At 48.5% G+C, this 24000-nt stretch overlaps 1 protein-coding gene across 4 annotated transcripts in view; it reads left to right on the top strand.

Moving 5' to 3' along the window:
- The window catches only part of foxp4 (forkhead box P4), a 120905-nt gene that overhangs the window by 19150 nt on the left and 77755 nt on the right, over positions 1 to 24000 (top strand). For all 4 annotated transcript variants that reach the window (XR_014119318.1, XM_081705142.1, XM_035520472.2 and 1 more), the window contains exon 2: positions 22313 to 22490. Coding sequence is in view for 3 of the 4 variants with exons in the window: in XM_081705142.1 (XP_081561268.1) it covers positions 22323 to 22490 (168 nt within the window). In the remaining variant the exon portion in view is untranslated. The remainder of the gene's footprint in view (positions 1 to 22312; positions 22491 to 24000) is intronic.

Here is a 24000-nt window from a genome sequence, read left to right as displayed (position 1 = left end):
GGAGGTGGAGGAGGTGGAGGTTGGGCAGGGTGGAGTTAACAAATACCCAGCTGCCTCAGTCTCCCTGAGCAGCATTGTGATTAGAGGGACAAGGCAAAAAGAAAAGACAGAAGGAGGGGAGAGAAAGAAAACAGCGGGTCAAAAAACACAAAAAAAAAACCGCGACCCGTTTGTCGAGTCTGCCACAGCAGCCGGAGAAGTTCCAGACGTCCCTCTGGACGTGTCCCACAGGCCGCACAGCTCCTGCCGGTCCAGCCTGCTGTCACGGCGTCTGGGACACGCTGAGATGTGTCGCACACTCCATAGGGCAAGTCCCCCTCGGCAGCAGGAGCAAGGCGGAGACGATCGCTCCTAACTTCCTCCTGGAGTAATGGGCCAGGCCCTGGGACTCTGCTGGAGCGGGCTAAACAGGTCAGACGTGAGGTTGGCCAGAGCCTTGTGAATTCCGTCTAGAGCAGGGAAAAGTTCTCATCTGAAATAATTTCCATGAATGACCTACTGATTTTAATAGAAAGATAAAAGTTTGGATCCCAGTTAAGGGTTTTGTACAGAAAAATAAGGAATTATGGGAAGTCACTGGAATGTTTTTTTTTTCCCCTCCCTTCTAAAAGTGACCTCTTGGTGTTACCACTCGCAGTGTAAAACCTAATATGTCTGTTCTGACACATGTACACACACACACACACACCTATATGATACCAAATCATAACCTTTTTTAACCCAATTCTTTTTTTATTACTACATATACTTGCTTACATCCTTTCTCTTACTTTCTTTCCCTCACACACACACACACACACACACACACACACACACACACACACACACACACACACACACACACATACACACACACACAGTTTATGCCCCTGTTTACAAATGAGCTAACCTTTCGGACTGGCCTTTCTCACTGATAGGTCTACTAGCGTGCCTAGCCCCTGTTCTGTGCGCCTCTATTACTCAGCTCATGAATATTCATCGCCCGCTGAGTAGGATCCAGAAGTGCTTGCATTTGTATTGATTATTGTGTTCTTTAAGTACCTTTTATATCATTCAGCAGAGTTAAGCACTGCAGCCTATCCGTGCGCTCCCATCCATGCTCATTTGAATGAGAAGCGGGGTCTTTGAACGCGTGAGCGCCGGTCCGGCCCGCGCGTGGAGAGCCCACTGGTTCTGCCTCTCCCTGCTCAACAAGGGCAGGTGTAGTTTGCCACTCTCCGAAAGTTTTGGTGGGGTGCGTGGGCGGGTGGGTGCGCGCGTGCAGTTGGGTGCCGGGTGTGTGTGTGTGTGTGGGGGGGGGGGGGGGGGTCAGGAGCATAGAGTAGTGGTAACCCATCCCCCTGTGTTTTCAGTAAGAGTTAGCAGCAGAAGACGTCCATCTGTGATTCTGCACAGATTTAAGGTGGTGTGTTAACCTGCTTTATGGAGCAGCCCTGCATGTCTGAGAACATTTCACCAGAGAAATATTAATCTAGAGGGCTTCCTGTAAGCCAATCTCTCTCTCTCTCTGTCTCTTTCTCTCTCTCTCTCCCTCTCCCTCTTTCACTCCTCACTCCTTAAAATGGAACTCCAATTGCCTAGCTGAGGTAAATAAATTACTTCTATCGATTGGTGTAGTTAGAAACTGACTTTATCACAGGTTCAGTTGACAAGCGTTGGATCTGGGCCTGATAAAAGACCTCAGTGTTGGGCTTGTAAAATCGTTTTTGTGTGTGTGCGTGTGTGTGTTTATCTGATGACCAGCATATCTTGAAAAATCAGAGAAAATGTCGAAGAGGTGGCGTCTGCTACCAGCGGTGCTTGACCTCTGACCTGTGTGTAGGTGCGTGTAACGCTAACACTTGAGCGGGATGCCCGTGGCAGCAGGATCGGACGTGGGTTCCTTTCAGAACCTCAAAAGGTGCAGCAGTGGGACAGAAGCACTACACTAAATAACTCTTTGGCGCACTGAATTGTTTCGGACTGAGGATTCGGTGACTTTAGCTTTTTGATCAATGCCAAATGAACTGATGTGGGTTGTGATGTGTGTGTGTGTGTGGGGAGGGGGGGGTGTTGGCGGCTTTATGAGCTGGTTAATTTGAGTTTGACAAGCTATTCGCAAGCGGCCAAGGCTGACTGACGCTCGTTCTCACACACACACACACACACGCACACACACGCACAACTCTTTGTTGGAGCTGCAGAGAGCCTGGGGGAAGTAAAGAGGTTAAAAGTTCACCCTAAGGCAGCTGGAGTAAGAGCAGACCACTGCTTTGGGGCAGGGGTGTGGTGGGGTGCCTACTGCTTCACTGGAGCCGCCGCTGATATTACTGCATCGCCAAGCAACTGAGAGAGAGAGAGGGGGGGGTCAATAAATGACCTGTTAGTGAGCAAATGAGTGACACTCATTTTTCTTTTTCTCTTTGTCTCCTGTCAGGCACGTCCTTAAAAAAGCGTCTTTATTTTTTCTTTGTTTTTAATTGTGCCAGGTCTTGTTTACAGTTTGTAATAAATGTCATATCGCACTGGGGGCGAGGAATGCGGGGCGGGGGGGGGGGGGGGGGTGTTACCACAACATGGGTCCTCCAGGTTTAGTTCCGTTCAGAGCCTGTGGGGGTTTACTTGGATTGTGACTACAGTACAACAAAACACGACCCCCCCTTACGATTTTCCGTTACCCATAAGCTGACAGAGCTTCTAACATGGTATCTAATAATTAGCTCTCCTTTGAGAAAGTGTTTTTTTTTTTTTTCTTTTTACACGCATACACAAACACGCAGGCACACGCCACGCTTCGCTCACACTCTCTGGCTTGAGTCTTCCTGTGCCTTTCCTCACCTTTTTAACATTTAAAAAAATATATATTTTTTTTTAATTCGTGGGAGAAAAATTGAAGTCAACTGACACAAAGGGTCCAAAATGAGGGAGGCTAAACCGAACTCGGACGCTGGATGCAACTGAACACGGAGCAGGCGCGAGCTCTCGAATCCAGGCGTCGGCGTCCCATCTAGCCAATCAGTGCCTTTTATCACGGAAAAGACGCAGACGATTTTGGAATTGATTCTTTTTTACAAAAATGAAGAGCCTCCCAGGATCCCGGGGACTTCAGTTTGTTCATTAGCGATTTGAGTAGCTAATTACGGCGCTTGAGAGGGTTAACTGGCTTGCTTCGTGTTAGTGTGGCCTCCGCCACTCTCCCCGGCAATCCTTTGCTGTGTTTTATTAGTGTGCCGCAAGGGTGTGGTGGGCTGGAGGCAAACAGGAAGGCAATAGAACCTTTCGAAGCACTGCATTTGTACACCCTCTTATACTGTAGTTGCTGAATAGATTTGCAAAATCTTACGGAATTTTGTGTAGTATGATATCAAAACCCTGTCAGTGGTCCCGGGCGTGTGTGTGGGCGTGTGCGATGTGAATGGAGGTGGAGCTATATGAGGAAAGTTGCTGTGACCCGCCCACACGGCCGTGTGTCCGTCCCCTCCTCTCGACGCGACCACACGGCTGCTTTGGCTTGTTGGTGAACCTTTCAGAGAAAACCGGGAGCTGGTTTGGAGACTCACCAGAGAAGAGATGTGATGAGAGATTGGTCAGAAATCTGATCCCCGTCTGCACCCAGGGAGGAGTGTTCTGGAAGTGCTGCAGGAGTTTGTTTCGTGGTTGGTTGGCTGCTCAGACACCGAGAGGGCTGTTTCTGACAGAGGTGACAGTGTTGCGGGGCAGCACCGGTTTTCTGTAATACCCAAGGGGTTGTGTGTGTGTGTGTGTGTGTGTGTGTGTGTGTGTGTGTGTGTGTGTGTGTGTGAAAGAAAAAGAGAAATGAAATGAAACGGGAGAAGGAGTTTTTCTAAATACCTATTGCTTTTTTTGTGCGTGCGTGTGCGTGCATGTGCATAAGTATGTGTTTTCATGTGTGTGTGTGTGTGTGTGTGTGTGTGTGTGTGTGTGTGTGTGTGTGTGTGTGTGTGTGTGTGTGTGTGTGTGTGTTGCGAGGCCTCTGCTTTTGCGTGGCACCGCTCGGTCCTCTGTGAGAAAGTGACATTTTCTAATCTGCTCATGCCTCCCGAGGATATTGACTTCTTTTCACTGCCTGTCGAAACGCTCTGTTACCTTTTAAAGCAAGCATAGAAAAGCAAGAGAAGCAGACTGCTCGAAAGGTTTAGAAGGCTGTGTAAGCGAGCACACACTCCTGTCGTGTTGACCCCAGTGGGTGGGGTGGGGTAGGGTTGTTGCAGATGACGGACGATAATCCTCCGAACTAGGTCAAGGGCGCTTCGCGCTCACCACGCGGTGAAGTTTGGTCGGCATTCACACCCTCTGCTTGGACGTGATGCTGTTTGCCGTTCGCGGGAGTATTTATGGCCAGGCCGGCCTGCTGGTTGTAGAGTTCGTTAAGAAATCCACAGTTCCGACGGAGGTCCGTGTTTCCCGCGAGCCCGTTGCTCGCCCCGGGTACCGTCACCTACCAGCACCGCTTCCCCAGGTACCGACGGGCCGGACGATGTTCTGGAGGCTTGTGGCCTGCGTGTCGGGTCTACACCCTGTTTACGGCTGTGGTGACGCTCACTGATGCGCCGGAGCAATGCAGTTGGAACTCGTTCCGCGGCAAGCGGGCTAATGTGTGCACTGCTAATTTGTACAGTGATGCGGTGCGTCAGACTCTGTCAGCGACTGGCTTTGGCATGTTGCAGTATTTATTTTCTCTTCGCACACGCTACATTAAAGATTGGTTGCGAAGCTATATCTGGGTCGCGCGGGGCACATCAGCACTGTAATGTTCTGTAATGTGACAGTCAGAGATGCGTTAACTTAAGACTTCGGTTGCTTCAGGAATAAAAGTTGTGTGAAAGATAAACACAGCAAACCACAAGTCCTAATTAGTGTGTCCTCATAAACACTATGAATGAATGAATAAAGTCACAGGAAAAGGCTTGTAGAGAAACAAACCTTTCTTTTGTAATGTGCTCTTTAAAATGTTAAAAATGTTAAGGAGGTTTTTATGGAGGTATTGGCTGTCTAATGTAAATGAATCAGCAGCAGAAATGCGTTAAATTAGTACCGAAATGTCTTTACAGTTCCAGCTCTGTCCACAAGGGTCTTCAAATCTGATCTGGGATCCATTTGAAATCATGATGAGACAGAATGGACCCTGAGTCAGCCGTTCTGAAATCAGTCATTTTACACATACAGTTTACAGTTCCCATCTGGTGTTCTGTTTGATCCAAGCTGGTGATTTACTGTATCAAACTTTTTTTTTTAGCGTGATGAACATTGTGGTGCTTTAGCTTCTAATTAATTTCTCGATTTTTACAATAACCGACACTGTATGTTTATTTGGAAGGCTTGTGAAAGGATAATTGGAGGAGGCCCGGAGCGCTCGGGTCCTGTCTGGCCTCACTGTGCTTCCCATGCCGGGTCCTCGCAGTGTCTCCCAGTGCACACTGGATTCCACACGTGTTCCGCATTCCCGCCAGGCCATTTCTGGACTTTTCCCAGGAGCCTGCTGGAGTCTGGCTCCCCAGTGAACAAACATGTGACATGCCCATCTTGGTCTGTAATCACCCCCCACCCCCCACCCCCCTTTGTTCGAGAGGTTCCAGTCGGTGTTGATGTTAATCCGTTAAAGGTCTCTGCTAGCCAGGGCTGCGTGATGGCCCCAGGCCGAGGGAAGTCTCACGGATGAGTTCCGCTCCTCTGTTTTTGCATTCGGAAGGTGCAACCCAGCTCCCATGGGAATGTCAAATAGGGATTACAGGGAGCCTTTATCCCTCCTCTTTTTTTAAATAATCAAATCTGTCAATGTGTTTCAGAAGGCAAACCAAATGTACGCGTGCGTGCGCACACAAGAACGTGTGCGCGCGCACACACATTTTTAAGTCTTTTTAAGTCACTCATGATAATGAGCATGTCTATTCTCGTAGCGTGTCATCACAACGCATGCCGCGGAGTTCAAAGGTGAAGGGCTGCGTACCATAACCCCTCGGCAACGGTGCTGATTGGCTGCGGTTTGATCTGGGCCTTCTCTTCTGTTTACTGGGCTGGTTTCGGCTTACGTGGGTAAATTACGCTCAATCACGGTAATTGCTCTCTACCCAGCATGGGTCTTTGTGCACCGGGCTCTCCTGCGGGCCATCACAACCCTGCCCTTCTCCGACAGCATCAATGATGTCAGCATTCGGGGATATTTTCTGTCTGTTTTGATTAAGCCCTGTGATCTCCGTATTCTTTCTTTTCTTGTTTTGTGCATTTAAGCGTCAAACTAGCTCAAGCATGGCTTGCATGCGTGTGTTTGTCTGTGTGTGTGTGTGTGTGTGTGGACATGCACGCGTGCCTTTTCTAAGTCATACCATGTGCTAGAGGCTTGCGTGTTATTGTATGGCTTGCATATGCGTAATAGCGGGTGTCTGTGGTCTGGCGTAATAGAGGACAGTTTGAGAAGGCAACGTGATAAGCCTGGAAGTGAAGTCCAGCGGGAATCTGCAGTGGCGCCTGCCTCAGACCAATTAGCCTGGCGACATTTACACTCCTCTGCCTGTTAACCGACTGGCCCGCCATCTTGCCATGAAAAAACAATGAATGCACTTCTTCTTTTTGAAGCGTCACTTGCTCGAGAGAGTCACTGAGTGGGGGAGGGATGGGTGACGAGTCGGAAAGGAGCGTTTTGCTGGCGAGGTAGCAGCGGTGACATTCGGAGCGTTTAGCTGAGTGAATCAATCGCGCTGTAAAGTTGAACCGAGCGGGGAAAAAAAACAAAAAACACTCGCATTCTTGAAATGATTTGTTGGCGTGCTAAAGTGACAGACCGATTTTAGCCCTGAACTAAGCGAGATCCTTATCTCTCTCTCTCACCCCTCCACCCATGCTTTCCTCCCCGTTCACCTGAGGCGGTGTGTGGTTGACGAGGAGGCGCAGGGAGTGAGCCGCCCCCAGGAGCAGAGCGGGGGGTGCTTTAGTCTTTTTGGGTGGGACCTGTTGCTTGATGACTTTGCTGGCACCTGTGCCATTTTTGCACTGTTTTGCAAAAGTAAACAGACTCAGAATGCCTCCAGATGTTGCCAGCTGTGTGCTCTCCACAGGTAGCAGGCGAAGGGCTTCTGTGCATGTGCACACGCACATACACCTGCATGCATCGCGAGGCACTGCCATTGGAGGAAAGGATCAGGGCTGGTGCGTGCGTGTCTCGTCCTGTAGCGTATGCTCCGGCCGTGCCTTCGTGTGCAGCATCCCCGTCCTCTCACAGACAGCGTTGGGGCAGTGCGTCATCAGGACAGGATTGCAGGATTGTCTGAATAGCTGCATTGTGCCTAACAGACATGGCGTCGTCCATCGCGGGGACCGGCTTTAAACGGCCGGAGAAAAGACTGCGGTCGCGGTGAACGCACAAGACGCAAAATACAATTAAAAGCCGTTACAGAGGAGAATAACAACGTGACAGAGTGCTTCCATAAAAGACATTGACCTTGGGAGCCTCCCATTACAATAGACACCCAGCTTCACAGAGGCGCGGGGTATTGGGGAAATGTTAATTGGTTGACACCGGAGAGGAACACTTCGGTGAACCGCGAGGCGATTTGATCCGGTCGGCGGCGGCGGCGGAAGGACATCCGTGACGCTCGTCTTGCCGCCGAGTGGGCGGCTCCTCCTGCGATTTTATGTGTACCAATCATGACGTCGGGACCGGGTTCACTTTGGCTCCTCATTGGCCCCCTGCAGGGGGAGGCGCGAATCGCGGATTGCCTGGCCTCGACCCGTGTCACGTTGCTCGCGAAGTGAGGTTTACATTTATAAAAAGGATGCTTTGTCACTAATTGAGGTGATGAGCACGAGGGAGCATTTGATTGGTGGTCTTGGCTTACAGTCCAGACTGGAAGGTTCTCACGTGTATGAGAGGCAGTGTGTACTGTCAGGGAGGTTAATACATAGGTAGGGCTCCATATGCCACTGCAAACCATCGTCCCCTAGGAGAAAGACAGACCAGAGGAGGAGGATGGTGTCGTGCATCCACTCAGGTCTAGTTTACGTGTTATCGGTAAGTCTGAATGTGCTGGCCATAAAAAGCCAAAAGAGATTTATCACGTCTAAGAAAATGTGCAGTGTTAAAAAAAAAAATACGGGGATGGAGTTTTGAATATTAGTATCTCCCGTAGTCTCTGAACACGTACACGCGTCCGTGCTCGGAGCACAGTTTAGCCGTGTTCTGCTGGGACCGGTGATGTCTGCTGAAACGCGAGCGCATCGGCGATGGTTTCTGCTGAGTCGTTTTGCCCTTCAGAAGCCTTGCTGGAAACCAACTCATCCTCCTCCTTTGTCCCGTGCAGACACATTTACGCAGCCGTTAATCACGACCTGCTAGGTGACACCAATTTAACTGCGTGACAGTTTTTGTTGGGCTGCTGAGGTGGAGAACACTCATATGGAATCCATTTGAGAGATGTATGTATTTCCCGACTGTCATGGAGAGTGGCTGGCTGCCAGCGATGGGCCTCTCTGCCCTCTGCGTCTGCCGGTTAGGGTGAACGCCTCAGGAGATAGAGCGATAACACCTGTAGCGCCCGTAACATTGGCGGCCTCTGTAAATGATGTCCACTACATTGGTCACGTAGCCCACATGTCGGATACTTCCCACAGCCATGATGTTGGCTCCAGAATGACACAGCAGTCCATCACACACCAGCCTGAAAGTTACGTACTTCCTGTTAATCTTTATAACAGCGTTGGCCTTTGCAGTACTTGTAATGCAAAGTGCTACATTATGCAAATGGTACCTTAAATAAATCGTTTTGGGTTTTTTTTTTCTTCCTCTACAGTTTCATTATGGCCAGTCGTGCACGTTCCAGATAGGCTGCTGCTGTTTGGAATGTGACATTTATGTGATGTCACCAGTGTGCTTTAAAACCTACAGCAAGGCATCACAAGTAAGTTGTAGCATATGTGAGATAATTGCAGAGATGATTGTAAGGCACTGCTGAATTTTGTCACGGTGCTCTCGCCATTACGGGCATTGCACGGCCACCGTCGGATGCCACAAATCCACTTTTTGGTTTGTTTTTTTTTTGTGGGGGGGGGGGGGGGGGGTTCCGAGGCGAACGCAGTGAGACAGGAAAGTGTTGGAGAATAGTCATGAACTCGTGTGAGAGAGAGCGGGAGTTAGAAGCAGCAAGAGAAAGAGGAGAAATAAAGCATGAGGGTGCCACAGAGGTGCCTGAGACAAACGTTGCATTGTATCATCTAAATGACTTCGAAGCTGAAGACTTGAAAGCATATCCAGAGGCCCAGCGCCATAAAGCAGAGCAGCGGGGTTTGGCGGGCCGTCGCCCGAGCACTTCCAGGAAAAGGAGATGTAAAAATCAATTTGCCGTGAAAAAGGTAAACAGTCGGCAATGACAAATACGCGGGGCTTTTTTGCTTTCCACTCCTGTTTTTGAAGTTATTAAAAAAGATAGATGAGGCAGAGGAGAAGGAGAAGTCGGAGGTCTTCGGTGAAAGATAGCAGACCTCCCGCCGAGGCCACCGACCCGCCGCTCCTGCTTGCCAACGCCCAGAGCTGCTTGAACCTCGCGGCCCGTTTTCTCGGTCGCTTTTCAGCGCTGTATTATCCTCGACCGAGCAGATGGAGACTCTGACCAGTGAAAGGAGGATGATGGTGAGGAGGAGGTTTAGTGGTGTTTTCGGTGTGGCCCTGGTGAGCCTGTACTATTAGCCGGGTTCTGCTAGCATGAACTGGGTTCCACCTGTGGCGGCATAACCAGGGCACAAAGTAGACTGCTTCTCAGGCCAGTGTTAAGTGCAGTACATGGAAAACAGAGCAAAGGTGGATATCGGTGCCATATAATTCTCTAATGCAAACACAGACTCCCCTTCTCTCTCTCTCTCTCTCTCTCTCTCTCTCTCTCTTTCTCTCTCTCCCTTCTTCTCTGACTCCCTCCCCCTCCTTTCCCAGCCTAACTTTTAGCCCCAGTGTTTACTTTGACGCTGGCTTTGTGTTGACAGCCACCTCCTCCTGACAGAGTGCCTTAGCTTTGCCTGGCCGCCTCCGGGCTCGGGGCGCCGGGCCGGGGCTACAACCTCTCCGAGTTACTCATGCAAGGCCCCCAATTAAAGCCAGAGAAGTGGACGGTCTGGGGGAGCGCCTGCCTGCTCGGTCCTGCGTGCGTCCTCCCACCCACACTTTTAAGGAAAAGCCTTAAGAATGAGGTGCCAAACAGAAAGAGCTCTTGGTAGTGTGCACTTTGTGGGAGTGGGTAATTGCAAAGGGGTTGCTGGTAGAGGAATGGACCCCCCCACACACACACACACCTTGTATCCTAACAAGATTGTGGGTACCCATGTTGTGGCCTTCTGGGAGTGTATTTGGTGTTATTGGTAATAAGGGGAGTTCAGAAGGTTCAAATAATGCAACCTGCAGTAAATATATTCCTTTATTATACATCCACTCCAAAAAAAAGGATACAACCTGAGGGGAGAAGATTTGATAAAAAAAAAAAAAACAAAAACAATTCAAAGTGGCTCACTTTTTCTCTTTCTCTTACATGGTTTCTCCCTCTTTGTTCTTGTGATTCCTAAAAGGGCTGGTCTCCCCATCGTTCTGTCTGCCTCGCTGGCGTTTTGTCTCCCACCGTCTGCGGGCTGTCCGCTACAGCTATAAAGTCTTTCCTCTGGGTGTGTGTGGTCTGTCGGCACCTGGGTGTCAGGGCCTTGTGCAACATCGTGGAAGTGGGTGGGGAGCGTTGGGGGGTGTTCCCCAGGGCCGTTACTGCCGTTGGCTGGACACCACTTGTTACACCTCATGGGCGACGTAGCAAATCCACTCCCCTAAGCGGTCATGCCATAAGCCCTCTGCACCCCCCCACTGCTGAGTCTTTTACTTTTCTTCAACACTGATGAGATTAACACTAGGCACAAACGAAGCGTCTCAACCACATCTGAGCTGTGTTCGACTAACAAATTCTTAATTGGATAATCAAGGAGAAAGAACATGTAGAAAGACTATATTTAGAAGTACAGCACAATTAACTATTTAATTTCACCCTCTCTCTCGCTCGCTCTCTCTTCTACTCCCCCGCCCTTCTTTTTTTTTGGTAGAAACTTTGCGAATCAGCCAAAACTAGCGGCGACAAACAGGTGGGAGCCATCTTGCTCATTCCCGCGGTGTGTGTCTGCTTCCCCTGTAGTGCGTCAGGAGCAGTAACATGGCTCGCCACCAGATTCCCTAATAACACAAAAATGTCCTCTGTTGACTCCAGAGCCACGCTCCCATCTTCCACTTCACTCGCAGATTCCGGGGCTTTCCTGACTCCAGATTCCGAGGCTTTCCTGACTCCAGATTCCAAGGCTTTCCTGCCTTTGGCTCTTCATTTATTTCTTTTTTTTCTTTAAATGAATATTAAGACTAGAAGGTATTTCCATTCTCTCTCCCTGTTCAGGCTGGAAGGGTCGTATTAAAATTGCCAATGGAAATACACACTATTCTTGTTCCACTTCACACAGTAATGTTAATAATCATTAATAATGACATTAATAATAACTGCAATGTGCCTGTTCACCTTCCGGAGCGTAAACGGCTTTTCTTTTTGCTTTTTTCTTGAGGATTTATGGCTTATTGTATTGTCATTGCTTGTGTATATATTAGTTTTGGAAGAGAATTAAAATGCTTACTTCAGTGACCTCTTTTCGCCGTGCAGTAAAGGTGTGCACGCCGACTCTGAGTGAATCTGTGGAACAGGGAAAACACCAGTTTTATTAACATTTTTTAGGTATGCAAAGCGTTAGTAAGGTTTTTGTTTCCAAACACAGGGTTAGGAAACTTTTAAACTAGGCTATGAACAACTTTAAACAACTAAGACAGAAGTTTAAAACATGCGTTCAAATACTTTAACCTTGAAATTTCCCCTTGCAAATATGGCAGTTCTTTTTTTTTTTTCATCTTTTGAATGTTTGAGTGTTTGATAGTTTGAGGTCTATAGCAGAAACCGCTTGGGAATTAATGTCATTCATATGCCCTGCGGAAATTACTTTTGAAATGCATATAATCTAAAACATGCAAATGAGGCTGACTTTATGCACCCTGTTTAATATGAATTATCATTTTCTGAATACCTATTATTGCTGCGTACATTTCTCCAATTATATTGTTCTTTTTTTGTCACTTGGACACACACACACACACACACACTTACACACTCACACACTCACACACATACACTCGTGCACACACGCACTCACACACACACACTCGCACACACACACACACTCGCACATTCATGCGCACGCACACTCACACGCGCACACACACACACACAGACACACTCACGCACACAGACACACACACACTCCCTCTCTCACACACACACACACACATACCCATATGCACAAAAGTGTGACACACTCCCAGAGAGAGAAAAAGCGAAAGAAAAGAGCTAGTGGGGGGGGGGACATAGGCAGGCAGGGGTTCGCCTTGTGTTTTTCCTTCTGGAATGTTCTGCCAGTGTTTTAATGGTGTGTAATAAGTCTGATAATGGTGTGTAATAAGTCTGATAATGACACAAAAGCATCTGTTTATGTTCTGCTTGGGGGGGGGGGGAAAGCTTCTGGAAGAAACAAGGTGAAAGTCTAATCTCACATTCAGCTTTGTTGCTTCAAACTGCCTTCAAACACCGAAAAGGTTAGCTTGTATTTAATTTTTTTACAAAGTTAATTAATTAATAAATAATAATAATAATAATAATAATAAAACACCCAAAACATATACCTAAATATATAAAGACAAGTTGTGGAGAGAGCTTGCAGTCTTCATGAATATTAAATAAATGAGCTGAAATATTGATGTAGTTTTAAAGTGATTCGTGCATGTGTTTTGTTTTGGGTTTTTTTGTCCTCTTGACTCCTCCCTTTTTCAAAGCCTGCAGCAGACCAATTAATGCTTTCGTCTCTTTGGAGAGCTCCCCCACCTTCCTTTTTTGGGGGGGAAATTGAATTGAAGGCATCCCTTTTCAAACGAATTACCTTATTAATTTATTTATATTAGACCATAAATTATTCTATTAATATTAGTATGATGCAAATTAGTAATGCTTTCACCCATGTTCATTCTAGTGATTATTAATTTGCATTCGTCAGTTTAACAAAGATTTTTCTTTCTGTGCTAAATTATAAAACAGACCTTTTGTTAATGCAATCATCATCGCTGTAGAATGTAGCAATATTTTAGCTTTCACTTTTATTATGTTGAATATAAGAACAGAAGAATAAGAAATGATAGTTTGGAACTAATGACGTAGTGAAATGGTGCTCTGATTTTGCCTTATATGGGGGAATAGTATGTGGATTAAAAGCATCAGCACCTGACTGGGTGTGTGTGGGGGGGGCTTAGGAGGTGGGTGTGAAGTAATTCTTCAAGTTCTTTTGGATCCAGTTCAAAAGAAGTAAAGTTGAATTAATATGAAAAATGGACAGAGTATCAGTTTTCCCTATTTCGCCTTCGAAAGTCTTGTTTTTATTACAGTTATTAAATTTTTATTTGATTAAACCCACTCTGATCCAATCAATTAATTAACTCAGAAATGCAGAGTGCCGCACTTGGGGCAGGATTTATAAAATTATATCATATCCACTTGATTTTTTTGCAAGCTTATTTTGTCCACTACCTCATTCACAGCGTATTTGGTCACACTGTAGTCTGTACAACTGTCATGCTTATCTCTGGGTTTGGGGGTCATGTCTGAAGTATGAGACATATTTTCTTCTTTACTCAAACTTTATAAACCTTTTTTTTTTTTAATGTGCATTTATATTGCCTCAAAAGAAAAAAAAAAGCACACTGGCACACTAGATGATCTCAGTTCTCCTAGGTACACTTCTTGTTTGCAACACACACTCTCTCTCTCTCTCTCTCTCTCTCTCTCTCTCTCACTCTCTCTCTCTCTCTTTCTTTGTAATTCAGTAATGGTCATAGCAGATAATAACCGCATTAAACTGGCTAATCTGGGTTTGACTCCAGTGCTGTGGGATTGATCCCTCATGGCAAGAGATCACTTTGACCCCCCCGCCCCCCCCACCCCGGTCCGCTCCATGTTTAATGCATGTTAGGGATTCGCCGCTGTTTATGTGCTTATGTTTATTAATGTGCCTCTCTAGCTGGCGCTCTCGCGGCTGCGAGCGCGGCAGCTGAACCGGGGCCCTGCGCAAGCGCGGTTTTCTGCCTGATTTGCCCCTCCCCTCTGTCCTCTTTCTCCTGGTTGACGTTTAATCCAGCATGGCCTCTTAAAGAGCAGCTGACTTGTAAGAGCTCACCCTTAATTGGTCTCTCTCTTGTCCCATATGCTCGCTCTTCGCACCAACAACCCCCCACCCCTTCTCTCTCACTGTAATCCCACCCACTCATCCTTCAAACTTTATCTTAGAGGAGAGCGGCACTTTGAAGGTCACGCGCGTGAGTGAGGGCCTTGTGCCAGGCCCGGCTGGCTAATTGCATGGTAGGGGTGAGGATGGCGAGGCTGCCCGCTCCCCGGGCCCGGGAAGGCTCCTCCCGTCTGCTCGGCCACGTTAAACGGAGCTTGCGTCTTAGCTGCTTAAGCCGCCGGGAGTCTGCCCTTGCTCCGCCTTTGGACTCCTACATAGCTCCGAGACATGAGGAATGGGATTAATTCGTCTTGATGATCACAGGATAATATCCGCCAGCCTCTCTCTCTCTCTCTCTCTCTCTCTCTCTCTCTCTCTCTCTCGCGCGTGCGAGCACATACACCCACCCACACACACACACACACACACACACACACACACACACACACACACAGAGTACAGTGCAGAACAGGACACTTACACTTGTAGCACAGACAGGTCGGCCCTCTCGGATCAGAGCAGACCAGATCACCTCAGTAGCCAATAGCACGCGTTCTCTTTACTGTCAAATAAACAACAGCCGTTATTGGCTTTTAGTGAAATTTTCTTTCTTCTGTACAAAAGTTTAAAGTGAGATTTTTTTTTCATCTTGATGAAGTGGAAAATGTATGGAGTAGACTATGTCTTATCCTCTCTTTTATTTTCTCTTTCTTTGTGTGTGTGTGTGTGTGTGTGTGTGTGTCATGTCTCTGCTAACTTGCAGCAGAGTCTGGGGAGATGGGGCTGGGTGTGTGTGTGTGTGTGTGTCTTGTAGCTGATAAATGGGGCGTTTGCGAGGGCCTTGCACCCATTCCAAATATTTGCCCGGATCTGCGCGTGTCTGATGGAGACGGAGCCTTGTATAGAAACCTCCACTCTCTTAAACGTCAAGGGCAGCCTGGAAAATCACTTATTGCTGGTCCAAAAAAAAAAAAAAAAAATCCAGTGGGTGCCTGTGAAGTGAATGTTTGCCGTGGTCACTTGCAAGCACGCACACACACATTCTCTCTCTCTCTCTCTCTCTCTCTCTCTCTCTCTCTCTCTCTCTCACACACACTGACACACATACACACATGCATGCGCGCACGCACATGCTCACGCTGGGAAGATCTCATCGGCCTGGAATGTCGGCGGTGTTTACCTATCGCGGCGGAGCCCACCTGATTGAAGGGCTAATCTTTACGGGCTTCGCAAACAGAACTTTGCCTCCTCTGTCTGGAGAGCGAATATGGCTTGTCTGCTTAGCACCATATGGTGCATATGACCATCCACAACCCCCCCAAATACCTTCTATTGCCTCCTGCTGTCCAACACAGATTTCCTTCTCTCATGGATGGTCTGCTTTCCTATTCCCTCTGTGAAAGCACTTTTGTTCCCCGCCCCATTCCAGGGTGTCTGGGATAATTGAATTGTCCTTTTCCCGCACCTCGGACGGCTATTGTGACATTCTGCAATTAAGTGCGTTCCCCAAAGAGCGACCCGTGGGTCAGAGGGCGGAGTCAGGGAAGAGCGAACTGGATTGGACTCCACCAGAGCCTGCTCGAACAGGAAAAGGCGGACACTGGTCTCTAGCCCAGACACACTCTTATCAGGAGATCAAAGTTGTATTATCTGCATTAGGAATACTGATTGTTCCACCAGTTTCCAAGAGCTTTTTATTCCCTCCTGTCGTCATGGTATGTATGTCGAGAAAATGAATTGGTTATCTTTGGACATGGGGTATTTGGTGGGATGATGGGTTTACAGTGGGGTGTGTGTGTGTGTGTGTGTGGGGGGGGGGGGGGTCATGTTGGGTGACGGGATGTTGGCACAGTAAAATGAAGCTTAGCTTACGCCATTACTCCAGCACCTCTCCGGGGGGGGTCTTTAAAACATCATGATGCCACATGCCACACACATGGTTCCCTAAATCACTGGGTCAGGATGAGGAGAGCAAGTCTGTGTGTGTGTGTGTGTGTGTGTGTGTGTGTGTGCGTGCGTGCGTGCGTGTGTGTGTGTGTGTGTGTGAGAGAGATTCTAATGATGAGTCTCACCTGTGTATCCTGGTCCACAACTGGTCAATTGCCATATAGAAAAGCTCTTGGCATTGACTTGCCCACTTCACTTAACGATGCACTCCTACTGTAAAAAGGCTGAAAAGTCTCCAGAATTCCCGAATAGTGGTCCTCTATCCAAGGCTTGCAATGTCCACTCCTATCCAGCAATGTCTGTTCCCATTTGAGTGGAAAGGCCGGCCTCCCTCCAGTGCTGAGGGCGTGGCCCCAATGCTGAGGGCGTGGTCCCATCTGTTTGTGGAATACTTAATTGACCACTGACCCTGCTCCTATGCTGACTAAGTGAAACTCTAGTCCTTATTGTTTATTACACTAATGTTGACTGCTCCTGTGTTGACTAACTCTAGTCCTTATTGTTTATTGCACTGAATGTTGTCTGTTTTAGAGCTCATATGTACTTTGCACTTTATCGTGTCATCAGCAGCGATCCCTGTATTTCTACAATATTCTAGATCATTGGTATATTGGACTCTGACCTACTGTACTGTACTAGGACGTGTTATCTAGATAAGAGCGTCTGCCAAAAGCTGTAAATGTAAATGTAAATGGTCCCGCCATAGAGGGCGCGGCCCCAGTGCTGAGGGTGTGGTCATGTCAAGGAGGGCATGGTCCTGGCCTTGTGAAAGCCATCAGCAGGTCAAGTGAAAAATCGTCTCCGCTCTACACCAGCCTCTTTGTAAACAAGTGAGCAAATAAAAACAAACTAAAGGGGAGGGCTTGAGTGTTTTTGTTCTCTGCTGTTTACATCTTCTACAAGTCTTCTCCCTCTCTCTCGCTCTCTCTCTCTCTCTCTTTCTCAATGCATCTCCTCTCTGTCGGCCCTGTAAGTCCTGCCATACCCTGGTGATGCAGATGATTCTTTCTGAATCCGTTTACCCAAGAGAGTCATTTATTTGGCCCCAAAGGACTTTGGCTCAACATTTATTAGATTTCACACAGCATCACTTTCATAGAAGAAAAAAAAAACAACAGAAAGCATATTTCTGATAAACATGGGTCCCATTAGCACAGATGGCAGGGTCAGATATCAGCAGGGTGGACTAACAGAGGAAGTACCTTAATGTCTCTGGTGCCTAAAAGCCTACACGTTGTGTTTTCTAACCACAGAGACCAAAAACACCACACACACACAAACACACACACACACACACACACACAAACACACACACACACACATGCACACACACAAACACACAAACACACACACACACACACACAAGCTGAGACACACCTGTCCCATGCCCCTTGGCCCAGCATTGAGTGTTGCTAATATAAACACACCCTATCCTTCCTCAGACTGTATGCTTATATCTACAAGGCAGTTCTTCCTGTTCAGACAAATAAATAAACAGTACTGAAGCAGATCACTCCACCACACAGTTTTTTGCCCCTCATTTTCTGAAAGGACCTTCAAAAGAAATTTCAAGTCAGATTTAATCAGTTAACGTTTAAAATGAGGTACAGACAGCACAGGGCAAGCCCAATAAAATGGCTATTGATATTTGTAGTGACTTTTAACGCCCGGAGGCAGCGAGGCCCCGCCTCTAGCTGAGGCAGCGAGGCCCCGCCTCTTGCGACACAAATCCTGCTCTCAGGTTCATGCGTCTGCGCACTTCGTAGTGCCTCAGGTGTTCCAGGAGGCAGTCCTCCCAGGGGACCCCTCCTGCATGCTCCTCTCCGTTCTGTGTTTACCCAGTCTGGGCCTTTGCTGCATAAGAGACACTTACATAGGCGGGTGGGGGGGGGCGTAGTCTTCCGATAAAGCATCGCCCGCGGCGGGGCCCGGGAGCCACGTTGGCACAATCGCGCCGTTCTGGTTGAATCCCGACGCCTTTCCCACTTTGGTTTAGTAATAAGGCGCATCGGCGTGCGCTGACGCAAGCGCAGGGAAACGGACCTTTCGAGGTCCCGCACAAACGATGGCTGGTGACCCCGTAAAAATGGTGGCGAAAGAGGGGGCAGAGTTTGAGGCTGTGGGTGTGTGTGTGTTGGGGGGGGGGGTTAGCTACAGGTGCCGAAAGGAGACAGTCGGACCCGCCATTGACAAATGAGCTGCGATGGGTTTCAAGCTACGAAAGGAGAGAAAATGACAGAGTGAAATTGGAGGAGAATGTGGAATGGTTTGCAAAGACAGTATTTCTCTTTGTATGAATATGGTCATTTGTGTCATTTCTGTCTTATTATAGGTTTTTTATTTTCTTTACAGAAGTGGAGAATGCGCTTTGTAGATGAGCGATGCACTGGTGTGTGCAGCTGATCCCCAGTTGCAAATTTAAACCAGTCTGTCAACATTGTGAGATGAGTTATGTTGTGCTATTCTGTCTCCAGTTTTTCTTCGTGTTTTGGACAACCCTTTGAAACTGAAAGGGGTCTGGCTAGTTTTCTGCTGTACTTAACTCCTCTTTGTGAATCTGCTCCCTGACATGACAAAGCAGGAGAAACGCAGCAAAACTCTGAATTTAAGCAGGGGCTTCTGATCTTTGCGCTTGACATATTTCGCTACAGCCCGGTTGGATCGGTACACAGGGCGGTACGCGTGCTCTTCCTCACTGAGGCGATCCGGACCGGAGCTCAGCTGTGGCGCAGCGTTGGCGGGGTCACGTTTGCCATTGCAGGCTGTGCTTTGGTGGAAGCAGAGGACTAAGAGTAAGAAAGTAAGGACTCGAATTACAAACTGGGGACAAAGTTCACCGAATCAAAAACTTCAGAGCATCGTCGCCTGGAGCAGAAAAGCAGGAACACCAGGTGTGGTGGAGGTGAGAGGTAGCGGGTGGGGGAGGGGCCACCTCTTCTTCCCACCCTGGTGGACTGCGTGCTGGGCTCAAGGTGTGAGGTGAGGGCCCACCTGTTGGAGGTGATCCACCAGCGAGGACTCCCCACCCCACTGTCCTCACTGACCGAGACACCTGCTGTGTGTCCATCGGTCCATGCCCACATAGCAGCGCCACGGGGAGAGAAGCCGACTCATAGCAAATGGGTGTGTGTGTGTGTGTGTGTGTGTGTGCGTGCACATGAGCAAGAGTGGGTGAGTCTGAATGTGTGGGTCCGGCAGCAGACGGTGAAAGAAAAATGTCTCATTCTGGGAAGAACAACACTTAGTCATGAATGATAAGTTGTGGTTTGTTTCACCATTTCCTGAGTTTGTGCTCATACTTCACTTCCCTAAATTACAATGCACGCTGTAATAAATAATTTTAAAAAAAAAACACTTAAATCAGTAAAGCTTTCACTTTTTTTCCCTGTAGTTGTGCACTTTTGGAATGCAACCAGAAGTCGGGGGGCAGGTATTTATTCCCTGGTCGTCGTCTCACCTTAGCAACTCTCAGTGTCAGCAGTATAAACCGCTCTTAACAGGCGGTTAGCAGAGCTTCCAGGATTGCTTGTTGCAGCCTCTGTACTTGCAGAAACAAGATAGAGAATGAATCACGGCCCCCCTCCGCCCTTTCGTCCAAGTGCCAAAGAAAATCTGCTGATATCAGACGTTCAGAAAAACGAGAGCGAGGGAGCAGGAAATACAGAAAGGAGCCTGGCTGAGTGCGTTACGCTACCTTGCTGGAGAGACGCTGGTTTGCACCTTTTTCTTTTTTCAATCTGAAGCTGATTTTGAATCCCTGAAGCAAAGGCATGTTGAGTCCCATTTCTCTTCTGTCCAATTAAAAGGCAAACGTGCGTTTTTATTTGCTCAGCACCCTCTCCACCGCAAATACATTCTTTATCTCTTAGATCTAAAGAAGAATGCCCCCACCCCTCTCTCTCTCTCTCTCTCTCTCTCTCTCTCTCTCTCTCCCTCTCTCCCCAGCTTACACCCCTGGGAGGAAGAATGCATCTCCCTATGTTCTTCAAGGTCAAAGTTCAGCCAGAGGGGGCTGGGGGAGGGGCAGCAAGGTGCCCAGGGTGTGTGTGTGTGTGTGTGTGTGTGTGTGTGTGTGTGGACTCGAATGAGACGCAGCAGGCCTGGACGCCTCCTCCGGCGTGTCCTAGGCTGCCAGAACCACTGGCAGGGCTCGGCAAGCCGCCGTCTCTTGGCCACAAGCGACACTTCCCAGCTCCTGATTTATCGACCTGCTTCTTTTCATGACCTCCCATTACAGCTGTGATGTACAGCCATTACTGGATATGACCAGGTTTCGCGCATGCCTACACCTCCCCGCCGCCACATCGCGTTGGCTTCTCCGCCTCCGTATGCTCCGCCCAACCAACCTGGCCCCTCTTGGCCAATCGGCTCTGAGCTGAAGCTTCCAGAGCAGCATGAATAACTTCTCTGAACTCTGACCGTCAAGGTCTGAAAGGTGACGAGGCCCTCAGCCTTAATCCAGAACGGGACTCGGCAGCAAGTTGCAGCCAGACGGCCCTCGCGGTGGTGTGCACGGCCCCCTGTCGCGCCAACTCCAGCCGAGCGCGAGCGCTCCACTCGCTCGCTCTCGGCTGGAACGTTTCGGCAGGTGCGTCGGAACGGCAAAGCCGCCCCTTCTCCCCACCACCCTAGCACCCGCTCCGCCGGCCATCTCCCCGGGCCGGCCGCCCCTGGAACAGGCCGGGCCGGACCCCCGGACGTCTGGCTCCTCGGCTGCCCCCCGCCCCCCCAAGTGCAGGAAGGATAGGGAAACCGCTCCTTATCTTCAGGCCCTGCAGCTGCTGTTGTGGCTGTCTGGGAGCTCTGGCTTGCTCCGTACGCTCACGGTGTGCTGATAACTCCACTCCCACGACAAACAGAGCCTGCCGTGACCTGCTCTCCTGCCTTTCTTCTTCCATTTCTTTCTCGAAATGAAAATACGGTGGCATGCGGCCAGCAGAAGTGTCAGGCTCTCACCTGTCTTGTTGGTGTTGGGCTTTTCTCCCTCACCTTTCATCAACCCGCCCCCATCTCTCTTAATGAAGCATTTGCTCTTGTTTCCAGAAGCTAATAATCACCAAAAATGTCTCATACAGTCGTACAGCGCTCGGCGAGCCTGCGGTTGCAGAGACACAAAGACACAAACAAAACAAAACAACACCAAACAAAAAAAGCTTTATTTTTAAAACTGGAAGAAGCAGAAAGGTGAGCTCGTTATTAAAAGTGCGCAGGGCCTGTTTGCACATTTGAAAAGTTTTTGTCGTGCACCGTGCGCCTGTGCCGTTGTGAGCGCTCTCTGCTCCCACGCTCTTTCCCCCTCATCTTCCTCGCACCCACAGCATTCCTGACTTAGTGAACTTGCTTTGTTTTCCTTTGCAAAAAACAAAAAAACTCACACAGAAACCAAAACAAACAAGTTTTTTTTTGTTTTTTTTTTGCGTGTGTCTTTGTGTGTTGCCCAATTGATTTCTAATTAAAAGGGTCCTTTGGTCGTGTTGCTGTAGCTGCATCATGACTTCATCTGAAAGAAGATTTCACTGCTCAGAAATAGAGAGGTGTGTGTGTGTGTGTGTGAACTTTCTGTGGAGACAATTCTCTCCACAACCCCCTCCCGAGGCCTCCATGCGGTGCTCTCTAGATTCTACCCAGGCCTTCAACGCACGTTCATCCCCTCCACTTTTGAGGTCTTATTTTCTTTTCTTTTCGCGCTCCCTGCACACGCTCGTGTAGGTCATTAGAAGGCTCAGGTGGAGTGACAGTCAACATGTTTACTGGGCATGTTCAAGGTTGTCAGGCATGATGGTGCATTCTGAAGGCCTCCATCGTGGAGGTCTGTGGCGTGCACCAACCGCTTTCTCCCACCTTCCTCATGGCTGCTGCTGGTTCCTGTTGCGTTTGCGCGAGTTACGAAACCCGTTTGCTTGCTGAGACTTGAACCAGCCCAGAGCTATGGCTTCAGAAATCGCACTCGTTCATGGTCATTTAGTCTTTGTTTGGTTTAATACCCCCCTTCTCCTCCACCCCACCCCCTTCCCCGCCGCCCCTCCCTCTATCTGCCCCTGTTCACCCTCAGGTGCCACGTGATGATGGTGGAATCAGCAACTGAGACCATTCGAACGGCGTCCTCCAATCAGAATGGAGTCAGCAGTTTGAGTAGCCAGTCGGACGGCGGGGGAAGAGAAGGCGGGTCCAACGGTGACGCCAACGGGGAGATCAGCCCTGTGGATTTACTGCATCTCCAGCAGCAGCAGGTGTGTGTGTGTGTGTGTGTGTGTGTGTGTGTGTGTGTGTGTGTGTGTGAGATGATTTGCACACTCTATTTATTTCTTTTTACACTGCACTTTTTTATTTTCAAAAATCAGAAAAGATGGCTGCACTGTTAGAAGCGTCTTGTGCAATTTCTTCCTCTGAGAACCGAAGTGTGCAGTTTACTTTCCACCATGTAATTCCTGCTGCACAGACTCATTATCGCCGAGTGGAGTGTACACGGTGTATTTCCTCATCCCGCCAGTTACGCATTATCGCCGGTGTTCCTCCTCTATCACAGGTGCACGTTGGGTAAACATCCTACAGCCGGCAAGCGTTTCCAGAGGAGCTGATACACAGTGCTGCCTTGCCGTGCTCACGACAGTGTAAACTTTGTCCTTTGTGTAGCACAACACACCAGCGATTGGGCACCACAAATTGAATAACTGTCTCTCAAAACACGTTTGACCCTCGAAACAAGCTCCGTCCTTTGTGATAATCCAGCCTCAAGAATACCGATTAGAAAAGTAATAATAAGAGAATCATTTTTCATCTTTGTTCGTAAGCACCTTTCAGCTTGCCCAAGGATACTGTACTAGAAAATACAAATAATACAAAAAAATGTCAAATAAACCATAAAAATGTAAAATAAACCAAAAGTTTCAAATATAATATGAGCTAGGAAATCACATACAAGACAGACAGGAGATAACATTGATGTGACTGCACAATATATTTACAAAATATGGTCTCAAAATATGAGCTTTTTTTTGCAGTCAGACGTCTAGTGACTCGCACCTGAGTAGCTGGCACTTGAACTATCTTGGATTCTCCTGCTTTGTATCGTATCTCTCAGTCTTGGTTTCAGCACAGGCTCTTTTTTTCTGGCAGTATCTTGGGTTGGGGGTATTTTGGACTCTATTTGTACTAATTAAGGATACTTTTCTGGCTAGACAACTAAAGCACTTCTGTAAGCCACTCTGGATAAGTGTGCGCGCCAAAACACTTCGAACATACGATGCACGCAAATGCAGAGGGAAAAACGAGGTGGGTAAAGGGGGGTTTTCCCCCCCGCAACTTTTTTTGAATGAGGAGGGGGCGGGACAAGCACTCTGGCAGGAGGTACCCAGAGCAGAGGGGTTTCGGAGGAACGGAGATGGTGTGAAGGAGAAGCCAGATGAAGGCCAAACCGCAGGGCGGGGGTATCTGCAGCGCAACAAAACAAGTAGTTAATACTGTGAACAGTAGTAGGTGGAAACCTTTGCGCGTGGTAGTTGCGGTTCCGCCTAAACTGGTATCTGCGAGAACACAAGCGCATTCTGATTTCTACCTACGTTTGTGTGTGTGCGTACGTTAATCTGCAGGCAGGAATCCCATAAAGACCGAGACTGTAGGGAAGACAGCCGATCCCGCAACCTTCCTTTGTCCCCTGTTGTCTGGCGAGAGCGAATCCTCGGCGCGGGGCCCGCGCAAGTGTTCCGACCCCCGTTCATGTGCGCCCGGGCGTGCCACGTT

The sequence above is a fragment of the Electrophorus electricus genome, chromosome 22 (assembly GCF_041902795.1).
Source record: "Electrophorus electricus isolate QZ-2024a chromosome 22, ASM4190279v1, whole genome shotgun sequence".
In the NCBI taxonomy this organism is placed as follows: Eukaryota; Metazoa; Chordata; class Actinopteri; order Gymnotiformes; family Gymnotidae; genus Electrophorus; species Electrophorus electricus.
Note: the sequence above shows the minus strand (reverse complement) of the source record. Positions and strands in the feature narration are given on the sequence as shown.